This window comes from Leuresthes tenuis, unplaced genomic scaffold (genome assembly GCF_036924035.1).
Source record: "Leuresthes tenuis unplaced genomic scaffold, fLeuTen1.0.hap1 SCAF_13, whole genome shotgun sequence".
Classification (NCBI taxonomy): domain Eukaryota; kingdom Metazoa; phylum Chordata; class Actinopteri; order Atheriniformes; family Atherinopsidae; genus Leuresthes; species Leuresthes tenuis.
In genome coordinates, this window is record NW_027325367.1 from 18,694,651 (window position 1) to 18,705,240 (window position 10,590).

Genomic DNA, 10,590 nt, shown 5'->3' on the forward strand with positions numbered 1-10,590 from the left:
AGGGGAGAGCGGGCGGAGGGAAGTAAAGAAAAAGTGCTGCTCTTAGATTTCTGCATCTCTAGCCTTGAAGCTGCTGAGTTAGTAAATCAGTCATTTATATTTACTTTAATTCCTCGTCAAAAAGCCACACAGGCAGGCCTTTCTTCACACGCTGGGATGAGAAGACGAATAGCTTTTAAATCAAGTGTTTTCAGTTTTGTAGATGAGGTTTGCTCATTGATGCGAAGGCCAGAGGGCACAAAGGCACACTTGTTCATCAGAGGTCGGGCTCCCTTTTACTTAAAAAGAAAGCCAACCGGCTGCAGGTCTAGCGGAGTGGAGAATTAGTAGCCTGAGAGGCAGGGGCTTGGAGTAAAATTGTACATCCGTCTCGACGAGTTCATAAAACAAACGCAATCTGGTTGAGCAAACCCATTAGCAACCGCATTGTTTGCTTGCTTCAGAAATGCAGCACATGCATCTCTCGTGTAAGAGCTTATACTGAATTAAAGTGTTTACCAAAACATCAAGGTCCTCAGCTTTACTGACTTTACTGGAGACCCTTCACTGCAATGTTTCCCCTCCCATTCAAGTGTTTTGTTGATACAGCGCTAAGCTAACAGTTGCTGAAAGCTGTTTGCCAAGTAAGGAATGAAAGGGTGCAAACAAGGCAGAGACAACTGTTAGCTTTGGGGAGTTGGACAAATAAAAGCCTGAGATGAAATCAGCTACTTTGTGCTGCTGTTTTTGTTTTGTTTTTTATTTACAAGGGCAGGTTCTGTTATTGGAATATCATCCCAGCAGCATGAGCAGTAGCTGCTAGTTGACGTCAGCAAAGTGTGACAGAACAGGGCTCACAGATCCAGTTTACTAAATGAAAAGGGTTTCTGTAACCACACCCGATATCTGAAGATAAATGTGCTCATCTCTTTAAATTCACCAGAGGTAGAACTGAAGCCACCAACCTGCGCCCTCTTGTGGAACTCCAGATGTTTATCTGCCAAACAAAGGCTGCTGGTTATGCACATAACACAATGCTTCTAACGATTTCATAAAAAGGAGCTCATTAGTTATCCCTCTGCTCCACCTCTTGATTAATTAGTGAATGCAGTGGGCCTAAATGCCACTTAATGTTGGTTATATATCACCTACAGTGCACCTTCTCACCCCGTTGAGAGCTGATGAATGGTTTGCTTGAGAAAATATCCCGCAGCCCTTGGAGGCGGTGCCCTTTACTGACCACAGACCCCTTCTTTAAGCCCCCCCCCCTCACCTCTCCCATGGCTTGCTGTATTGTAATTGTATCTTACTTTCCCTAAATGCAACTTACTAAAGCATGCTTAACCCAACTTCTAAGAGTGAAACTAAAATCCCAAGGGGAAAAAAAAAAGAAAAAAGAGACGTGTCTGATTTTTTCCTCTCTTTCTCTGACGTACATCCAGATTGCACGCCCTGTCCCGTGTTTAACAAATACTAACAAGAGAAATGTATTGGAGTAACTAATAATAAAGAAATTATTATTAGTTATACGAAGGTGGTGACATTTTGCCTATAAACTGTCCCCCCCCTCTCTTTGTCTGCCTCAGTGTGTGCTTTCTGGTTGTTCATCTTTGATAGTGTGAGAGATTTAATGCCTTTCTTTCTTGCTTGCTAATCTATTTTTTCTTTTCTGTTTTTCCTTTCTGTTTTTTTGTTGTTGTTTTTTGGACATATATGTTAGCACACATATATGTGAGCCTCTGTTTCCTTTTCTGAAAATGTTCAAATTTTAACTCTCTGCTAATTTGCTAAGAATCACTACTGCCGATGTTTTAATGATTTCTTTCCCTTCCCCCCGAATTAGAACGAAACTTCCCTCTTTTCTCTATGAGCTTATTTTATTTCAATACACAGGAGATTTAAAAAAGAGCAAAAAAAAACTAACACAGCTGCGCTCAAATTGACGCTCTCATAGAGAAAAAAGAGAAGACTCCTCCAAAGTAGACCCTCACCACTATCGTGGAAGCTGTTCCAAACTGTCTTGATGCTGATCTCTTAACATTCACCTGTTCTCGATGAGCTATCTGATTGAAATTTGGATCTAATCAATGAATGAGTCTTAATTTTTTTCTGCATGGCAAAGAAGTTGCAGCTTAGGGTTTGTAAAACATGTCAGTGTTGAGAGTGCTGTTCTCTTTTGTAGATGGGCATGTATATGCTCATTGTTTGTATATCCCCATCCCTTCCTTACAGCCAAAAGCTCTAATGCCGCCCGACCGCTTCGTGCCGCCTTTACATGGACATGGCAACTGATGTACACGTTCACCTCCATCTATGTCATTTCCTTCCTAGTATGTTCATAGGTCCCCCACCCCGTCTCACGCTCCCTCCTCCCGAATCCTTTACGTAGAGACTTTAAGAAATGTACAGCCATCCATTGTTTTGTTCATTACCGATGAACAAGTTCAAAGTTTTAGGGGAAGAAAAAAAAAAGAAGAAAAAAGACGAAAGAGTCACCCGATCTGGCTGTAGATATTTATGGAGATTTATCAATCGAAGCAGGAGTCATAGATATGCTGTTCTCTCTCTCTTTTTTTATATATATAGAAAACAAAGTTACTTACAAAAGAAAAAAGGAAAAAAAAAAGAAATCCTGAACAGAATGGTGAAGATTATTTTCATGTCATGATGTGTGGATGTATGTGTTGTTGCCTCCCTGTGCCATCCTGTCTAAAAAAGAGAAATATATACTACTTAATCAGAAACTGTTAAAGAAGAATCTAACCTAACTTGTCCAAAGGCATTCTTACACAACTTTCTTTTGTAAAAAATTATTTATTTTTTTTCCTTCCTGCCAAAATCATGCGGGCAATTTGTTGATGTAAGTTGACAAAACTGACGGTATGCTTTCTTCCTTTGAAAACTGTTCTTTTCTTTTTGTAGGCTTTTATGATTTTCCAAGCTGACTTTGCTTTCACCCGTCTTTCTACCTCCTTACTACTAATCCTTTTTTACCGGATAGCTCTATCTGTGGCTTTACTTTGTGAATGTTTTATTCCGATGTTTGCTCTAACTCTGAAGTCTTTTTGCAATGCCTTAATTATCTTTTCTTTTCTTTTTTTTCTTTTCCATTCGGTTCCTTCATTTATGTTGTGTTCCTTTCTTTTATTGTTCCAAAAGGGTTTGCATCTCTTTATAGTGCCCTGTTTGTGAGCCTTTGCAATGTACAAAACAAGCCACTTTGGCAAGAGGATAAGCAGCTTCAGTAGACATCTGAATGTTTCAGACTCTTTGTAGTTGTCCCGCCGCAGGTTTGACCGGTAAAGTTAAAATGCACAAAGAAATCGGCCGACGCCGCCTCCTTTCTTTTGCTCTGACTCCAAAATGAAAAGCTGTAAGAAGCAAGATTTCTGGTAGAAGTCAGCAAACATTCAGGTGTCACTGAACTGCCCGGTGACTTTGTGCCACTGTGGTAACTGTAGGGTCAAAAGGCAAGAGGCCGGGGCAAATAGGGGAGCCCACTAATACTGAAGAAAGACAGAAAATTGGGACAGCTTTTAAGGCGTTTCTTCTTCTTATCGTTTTTCAGTGTGACGCGGATAGACCTTAAGAGCCAATCGGGTTTTAAAGAGGCACCAGATTGTTCATTTTTGGGCTCTGGAGCACTTCCAGTCTGTTATTAATTTTTTTTTCCTTTTGTGAGGCAGCAGCTGTTGGTATTTTGTCAGCCCATGTAGGTCAGAGGGGTTAAAAAGCGCTCCCTGAGATTGTTTCTCATTTCAGAGTTAGTTAACTTACTTTCAGGCCCACTGCTTTTCACTTAAATTACAAACAAATGTTAACGCCCTCAGCGTCTTCGCATCCACAGAGCGCATCTTTGGCTGCTCGTTGTTTTTTTGAACAGGCTGAAAAAGGATTTTCTCTCGAAGACTAATGAAACGTCACCGACGGGGAGATACATGCAGAATCTCTAGACAGAGCTAAATATGGGGGCCCACACAAAATGAATAACGTATGAACATGCAGCACATAAACATCTGTTAGCCGCGCTTAGTGTGCAGTACATTAAATATGGACGCGATTCTGCTGTCTGCGAACATGCAGGATATGTTAGTATGCAGAGTCAGTTTAATGTGGCTCACCCTTGTGCATCCCTCAAAGCCTTTTGATGCAATGTATACTTTATTTATGGCTGTTGTTTTCTTTCAGTTTGGGTCTTGTTTGGTTCTGAGTTTCATTGTTTTTGCACTGGTACAGTACTTTTTGTTCTTTCTTTCGTTCTTTATCTTCAGTTTATTTCCACCCTTTGTTGAGCTTTGCTTTTTACGTTCTATGTTTACGGATTCTTTTGGTGTCGGACTGCTTTTTGCTTTGTCGATGGAAGACTTTCCGCCCTCTGACTTTTGTTTCTGTTTGTTTCACTTGGCAGGAGGGGAGCTAGTCATCCCCGTGCTAGTCGAGGACCCCATAGACATCCCTTCTGTATCCACCCGTTCACCCTTCATCCCCCTTCCCCCAACCCTCCACCCCGTCCTCACCATTATTGAGACCACCAAAGAATCCTTGGCCATGGCCACTGAGGCGGGGGTACCTTGCTTGTCGGACCGAGGCAGCGATGATTGTGATGGTGGTGATGGTGGTGATGATGGTGATGATGATGATGATGATGGCATGGTGATTTCGGGGTTTGGCTCTGGCGAAGCTTTCGACTCTAGCCTGCCCCCGACTGACGATGAAGATTTTTACACCACCTTCTCCCTGGTAACAGATAAGATCTTGACCACATCGGCCTATGAAGGCGGCTACAAAGCCCTCGCGCCCAAGTGGGAGGCCAAGGACTTGAGGCCTAGCAAAGCCTCAGAGGCAGGTAGGACTACACCCACCTCGCCTCTGCCCGACATCCGGGGCACACCGCCGGCGGCGGTCCCCTCGGACACGCCACCCAAGCTGCCTGCAGGGAAAATGAACAACCGTGAGGTAAAACCCCCACAGCCGGACATAGTCCTGCTGCCCCTGCCCACAACCTTTGATCTGGATGGCACCAAGCCGCGGGGCCCCTTCATCACCTCGCCCATGCTGCGCACGGTGCCTGCCGCCTTGCCCACGGTGCCCGGTGTGGTGCGGCGAGTGCCCCCGGGGGCCTCAGAAGTGATCCGGGAATCCAGCAGTACCACGGGCATGGTGGTGGGCATAGTCTCAGCTGCCGCCCTCTGCATCCTCATCCTCCTTTATGCCATGTACAAGTACAGGAACAGGGACGAGGGTTCCTACCAGGTGGACGAAACGCGCAACTACATCAGCAACTCAGCGCAAACCAATGGCGCTGTGGTGAAGGATAAAACACCCAGCGGCAGCGCAAAAGGCAGTGCCAGTAGCAAGAGACCGAAAGATAAGGACAAGGAGTATTATGTATAGAAATCAAGTCATTTCCCAACACGTAAAAAATAAACAGTTTGGAACAAAGTTATAAACATTTTGACAGTACCATATTGGCAACTGTGATTTAAAAATGAACAAAATCTCTTGAGAACTCAAGACTCACTGAGTCACTGAAACATTTCCAAATAGACTCTGGCTTCTGGAAGCAAACTCACTATCGTAAGCATCACAAAGAGACAATGCGATACAACCTTATTGGGACTCAGCGTGGACATTTTTAAGGAGTCCCAGCAGGAGACATTTGGCAGTGTGAATAACATCACTCTAACACCCACACGACCCCAAGTGACTGTGAAGAGGTGTGTGATCCTTGGAGTTCTAATGACCTTGTCCATTGTAACCCTGTATAATACGATCACTGTCATTTCGGCCATTCTGAGCATGCATGTGAGGTGTATGTGACGTGGTGCTGGCATCTGTGTAAGTGAGGGATCCAAGAAACTACGATTGTCCGAAAAAGTTGAAGTTAAAAACACGTTTTTGGCTATACCTTAAGGTTTGATTAAATGTAGCTTTCATGGACGCGACATGAGGTAAAGTATATGTGTACTTAAAGCTGTCTTTTTATTTCTATATCTTATTGTTTTTTTTTATTCATTTATATGAGTTATTTATTTATTGAATCTATTGCATTAACATCTGTGTTTGAAGGATGGTGGCCCGTGAAAGTCGACTTGACAGTGGTCAGCAGGATGTGATAAAGTCATGTTTCTCAGTGTTTTTGCTCTCCCACCCTCACGTCTCAAAAATTGGACTTCTGTACAACGCATCCAAATCGCTAACGGTGTTCATGTGTGCAGGCAAAAAGCACAATGCATTGTCTTTTTTTTTAAAAATCAGAATTTGAAATCCGACAGCATTTTTCTTTTTCTCTCATTTATTGGTTGAGTTTTCTTTGCATTTAATGATATTCTGTGGCAAAATGGATCGTTATGAATTGTGTCTGGCAACGATGTAACCATCATAATCTTTAAAAAAAGAAAAAGGAAAGCAAGAAATTCAGGCTACAGACTTACTGCAGTGTGAACAGGTGTGATTTCTATCTGTTATCACAGGCGACTGTGTCAAAAACAGCAAATATGTTTACATATTTTATTACATCTAGCCGTTGTGCTTTGTGCTTTGCGGTCAATATTGTACAGAAAATTCAAGTTTCTGTTAAGGTAGCTTTTCTTTTTTCATCCTCTTCGTGTGTCGGCAGTCCATCCGATTTGACTTTTCTGCTGTAGCAACGTGATTTCTTTATTTTAAATTCTTTTGCCAAGGAGATGAGAAGCTATGTTCACAGTAACCTTTGTCTAGGCAGGGGGTAAGTGTTGTTCGATTAGAAGTCTGGTCTCTCTGGACGGCGTTTCTCTACAGTCGCATGAATATTTGACCATCGAAAGCTGTCAGTCAAACTGAAAACACCTCCCTCTGATCTTGTGTGAAGGGAATCCTCCTTCGTCTGGAATTACTTTCATCATGTCATTTATTTTTTTATTGGAATTGAAAGAAAAAAAATGAAAAAAAAATAGAACAAGACAATAAAGACAGATTTATGGTGGATTTGAAGATTTGTGCTAGCACCTTACTGATCTTTTCTTCTTGGTTTTATTTATTTATTTGCTCTTTTTTACCGTGACGTCTTGTCTGCTTAACTTGTCGTTTTACTTTTTTTTTGTTATTATACTGCTTATTTCATGTCTCATTTATATGGCATTATGTTTCGGGAATTTGTTGTTGTTGTTTTTTTTTTATGTCTTTATTTACTGCAAAGATTATTAGTTCTCATTCATTTTCATGCAAATCAGTCAGTCGGTGTGTATGTCCACTTTGATTTTTTTTTGTGTTGGCACTTGTTTTTTTCCCCCCCAACCAGTTGATTATTGTCTTATGTTCCCTCGACTCCAAACAGTTCCCAGAAATAAAAAGAAAATGTTGTTCCCAAATGTTTTGGGTGTTAGACTGCAGGTGGCTGTCACTGATTCTTCCATGAGACAGATACCATCCAAACTAAAGCCCAGTTTCTCATCCATTTGCTATCACGCTACTGCTTTCCTTTTATACCTAAAAGTGGTATCATTTCTATTCAAATAAACTCCGGAGCACAGCAGCTCAACGCTACCATTTACTTGTAGATGATCATGCAAATGCATGCAGTGCTCATTGATGCAACAAGGGAACGAGGGACATTGAGAGAAAACAGTTATTAGGGAGTCCAGAGTCTTCACAACATTGGCGGAATGGCTTTGGGTTGCAGTAAGAGTGTGGTCTTTGTGAGAGTGAACAGCCAAATGAGATTCTCCACAACCATATGGCCCAGTTATGAGCTACTCAATGGCAGGTGCTGCTGCTCTCCCAGCTCGTTTTTACACTGTCCATATTTCGTGCAAATGGGCCTTCACACAGCCCGTCATTAACTTGCAATAGCCCATTGATGTAGGATATCAGAGCACCGTGTGTGAGTATATCCAGCTCATACAATAACTACATATTAACTCATTCATCCTGCCACAGGCAATGGAGCAAGAGGGCCAGCAGAGTTTTTGTTCAGCCGAGGCAATCTTTTCGCCCTTCTGATCCAAAGAAAATATGTTTTCTTTGCCAGAAATGTGTGGAAATCTGCTCTATTTGAGTTTAGAGCCTTAGAATGTTTAAGTGTAAGAAAACAACAGTCATTTGAACAAGGCAGAGACATTCAGTCTATTTAACTGCATGTAATGGCTTTGAAAAGCAAAGGACAGTAACGACAGAGACAACAGAATCTTTATCAGAATCAGTAGTTGCTGTCCTCTGTCCCAAACACCTAAAAAAGAAAATCAAAGTACAATATAGCATCCTTCAGCTCTGTGCTGTGCAGTCTCTCTGCTACAATAGCATACAGCTGGTTTTCATCAAAATTTGGCTCTTTGGGGAAATGGGAAAATGTTTAATTGACATTCAGTCCTGCAACAAACGACAACTGGGTATTTATTGGCTGTTGCTTCAAACGGAAAACAACACGTGGGTGTCCAAGCAAAAGTTCGATGAGGGTGCTGCAGTCTGGGCTACAAGAGTGGGCACAGCTCTCCCTTTCTCCTCAAAGAAGTGCATGTTTTCTCATAGTAAAGTCTAACCTGAGACTAAACGAAAAAAAAAAAGATGGGATCTATTGTTTTTCACTCTCAGTCCCGCTGTGCGAGTCTGATGTCTGTGGTACGGTCAAAAATAATGCTTCAATATAAAATAATAAAATACTAAAGCAGCAGCCAGAAATGAAAAACAGACGTTCTGTTGCTCCCAGATAACTTTCCCTTGCTTAAGCTATGTTGCTAACTCACTTTCTGCGAAACTGAGGGCATAGTACTTTTCTGCTAATCAATACGGCATGCTAATTTCTGTGGAACTTTCTATGGTATTTTCACCTCACTCAGTTTTGACCAAATGTCTATAGGTGAATCATGATATGATGCATTTTCATTTCAGAAACTTTAGGACTCTAGGGAAGGTGCTTAGTATCTGATTAACTGCTCTCTAAGGAGATTTTTTAAATCACTCAACTACTTTTACTTGTGGCTGTAGTACCTCATAAAGTAGTGGTTGAATTTCACAACCTTTACCTCAGTCGGAGATGACTTTGTTAAAGAGCATTTGCAACACACTTTTAACCTCCTTTACTGTACAACATTACTTTGGAACATGCATCTCAGTCTAATTGTGAGCTTATTTGTAAATTAGCAAGCAAGATTGCAGCCAACAACCATAAAATCCCACTAAATCCAGGGACATAACTGTCTTCTACGTATTTACATATCATGCCAGAAAAAAGAAAGGAAAAGTTAAGCTCCATCAGCCACCTCACACAAACAGTTAGTAATCTACTTAAACTCTAACATGAAGGGAACCGAGAAACAAAAGCAAACCCCAGTGAAGGTAATTGGAGCATAAATCACAACTGAAAGAAAGTCGGTAAATAAAGGGCAGTCTAGTTTAGCAAAACCCTTTTTCTCAAACAGAAAATAAATGTGCGATTTATTTCATGATCCCAAATGAAAAAAAGCGTGCTCCACTGAAAAGGGGGAGTCGAGCCTTTAGTGCCGACAACGCCCGCGGGCACAAAACCCTGAATCAGTGAGTTTCTGCTATTTTCTCAACCATAAGTCACTTTCAGATTTACACCAGCAGGGTGCCAGCAGAGGAAACGTATCCATTTGATATTAACAATCCATTTGCTTACACAGTTGTTGGCTGACAAAGTTTATTGATTGGATTTTATGTGCAGAGACTACTTTTCCTTTTAGTCAAATTAGTAGATGCAGATTCCATCAGGCGCGCTGATGTTAGCTGGATAATTCATAACTTAATTGACAGAAAAACAATTTACATTTGCTAATGGTTGTTCCAAATGGCTTTCTGTGTGCGTTTGACAGCATTAGCTCTGCCTTTTCCCTGTGGGCCCATAGGCTCCCTGGAACAGCACCGAGAGAACAGCACAGCTCCATGCTTCCTGCATTTAGAGGCTGACAGCTGACCCGTCATGAAATTTCACTTCAACTAATGAACTGGTTAATTCCACTTAAACACTTTATGGCATGTTTTCCTTTTCACATAAACAGCGGCTTTATGAGAGTGATACATCAGCACTGCCACTGATTACAGATGAAATCTGTTTCTGTTGCTCCCTGCACTGAGGCAAGATGCTGTAAAAAAAAAAAAAAAGAAGAAAAGAAAAACCTTGCACATTGGCAACGTCTGCTGCTGTAACATTTTTATAGACCTCTTGCGTAGATGGTATGCGATGCAGTTTTTTTTTCTGTCTCCCAGTAAAGATTCAGGATAGATGCTGTATCCTCCACGGAGTGAAGCAAAGCGGCTGTGAAGGCGATGGTGATCAGTCCTGACAGGTGCAATATGAGCTCGCTGACCTTAACACCAGTGTTATGAAGGATACACACACACACACACACACCATTAAAAAGAGGAGTATGTATGTATCTCTGCTTCTGTGTGCAGTGAGATATAAACACATTAGGCATGAATAAGCTAAACCAAAGTTTGCAGGGAAAAAACAGTGTGGGTTAAGCATTCTTGTGTCTCAGTAGGTGCACATGATACACTTGCAGAATAGTCTGGTGTGTGTGTGTGTGTGTGTGTGTATACATACATATACCCAATTCACTTTTGTGTTGAACTGCTAGGGGCACACCTCCTCCTCTTCTTCCACTCCATCAC

The 10,590-nt window shown here is 41.6% G+C and overlaps 1 protein-coding gene across 5 annotated transcripts in view; it reads left to right on the forward strand.

The window, feature by feature from the left end:
• Nucleotides 1-6,382, forward strand: part of nrxn3b (neurexin 3b) — a 279,140-nt gene extending 272,758 nt beyond the window's left edge. For 3 of the 5 annotated variants that reach the window (XM_072362420.1, XM_072362416.1, XM_072362419.1), the window contains one exon: nucleotides 4,388-6,382. In XM_072362420.1, the coding sequence (XP_072218521.1) occupies nucleotides 4,388-5,373 (986 nt within the window). In that variant the 3' untranslated portion in view covers nucleotides 5,374-6,382. Of the gene's footprint in view, nucleotides 1-2,211; nucleotides 2,622-4,387 lie in introns of those variants that run through there. The other 2 variants (XM_072362417.1, XM_072362418.1) reach the window with 2 other exon arrangements.
• The last annotated feature ends 4,208 nt before the right edge of the window (nucleotides 6,383-10,590 follow it).